This window comes from Charadrius vociferus, unplaced genomic scaffold, assembly GCF_000708025.1.
Source record: "Charadrius vociferus isolate BGI_N301 unplaced genomic scaffold, ASM70802v2 scaffold1020, whole genome shotgun sequence".
NCBI lineage: Eukaryota > Metazoa > Chordata > Aves > Charadriiformes > Charadriidae > Charadrius > Charadrius vociferus.
This window is the reverse complement of record NW_009646502.1, coordinates 578,774-579,099: the sequence shown is the minus strand read 5'-3', so window position 1 is coordinate 579,099 and position 326 is coordinate 578,774. Positions and strand designations below refer to the sequence as shown.

Below are 326 nucleotides of genomic sequence, written 5' to 3'. Positions count from 1 at the left end.
GGCGGGGTCGTCGGGCGGGCAGGCAGCGGAGGGTCAGCGCCTCCCCCTCCAGCAGCATCTGGTCCTTCAGCTTGATGTGGAAAACGGGGGGGAAATCTGGAAAGCAGAAGCAGGGGGTGTCAGGCTGGAGCAGTAACGGGCACCCCTCATCCCATCCCAGGGCTGCACCTACCCGACTCGCTGGGTGCGTGCGGCCGGCCGGTGGTGGGTCCCTCCTCCCGCAGCAGGCTGGAGGGGATGCTGGGCTGCGAGGCCACTTTCTCCTTCTTGCCCCGCGAGAGCCCCCAGCGCTCCCAGCGGGACCGCTTCTGGCTCTCCCCCCCACC

General features: G+C 69.6%; 1 protein-coding gene across 1 annotated transcript in view; it reads right to left on the bottom strand.

Annotated features, from left to right (window-relative positions):
* Positions 1-326, bottom strand: part of SPEG (SPEG complex locus) — a gene marked incomplete at its 3' end in the record, with an annotated part of 21,721 nt that overhangs the window by 3,827 nt on the left and 17,568 nt on the right. Inside the window, exons 30-31 of the mRNA XM_009884155.1 lie at positions 173-314; positions 21-96 (exon numbers count right to left, since the gene is read on the bottom strand). Coding sequence (XP_009882457.1) covers positions 21-96; positions 173-314 — 218 coding nt within the window. The remainder of the gene's footprint in view (positions 1-20; positions 97-172; positions 315-326) is intronic.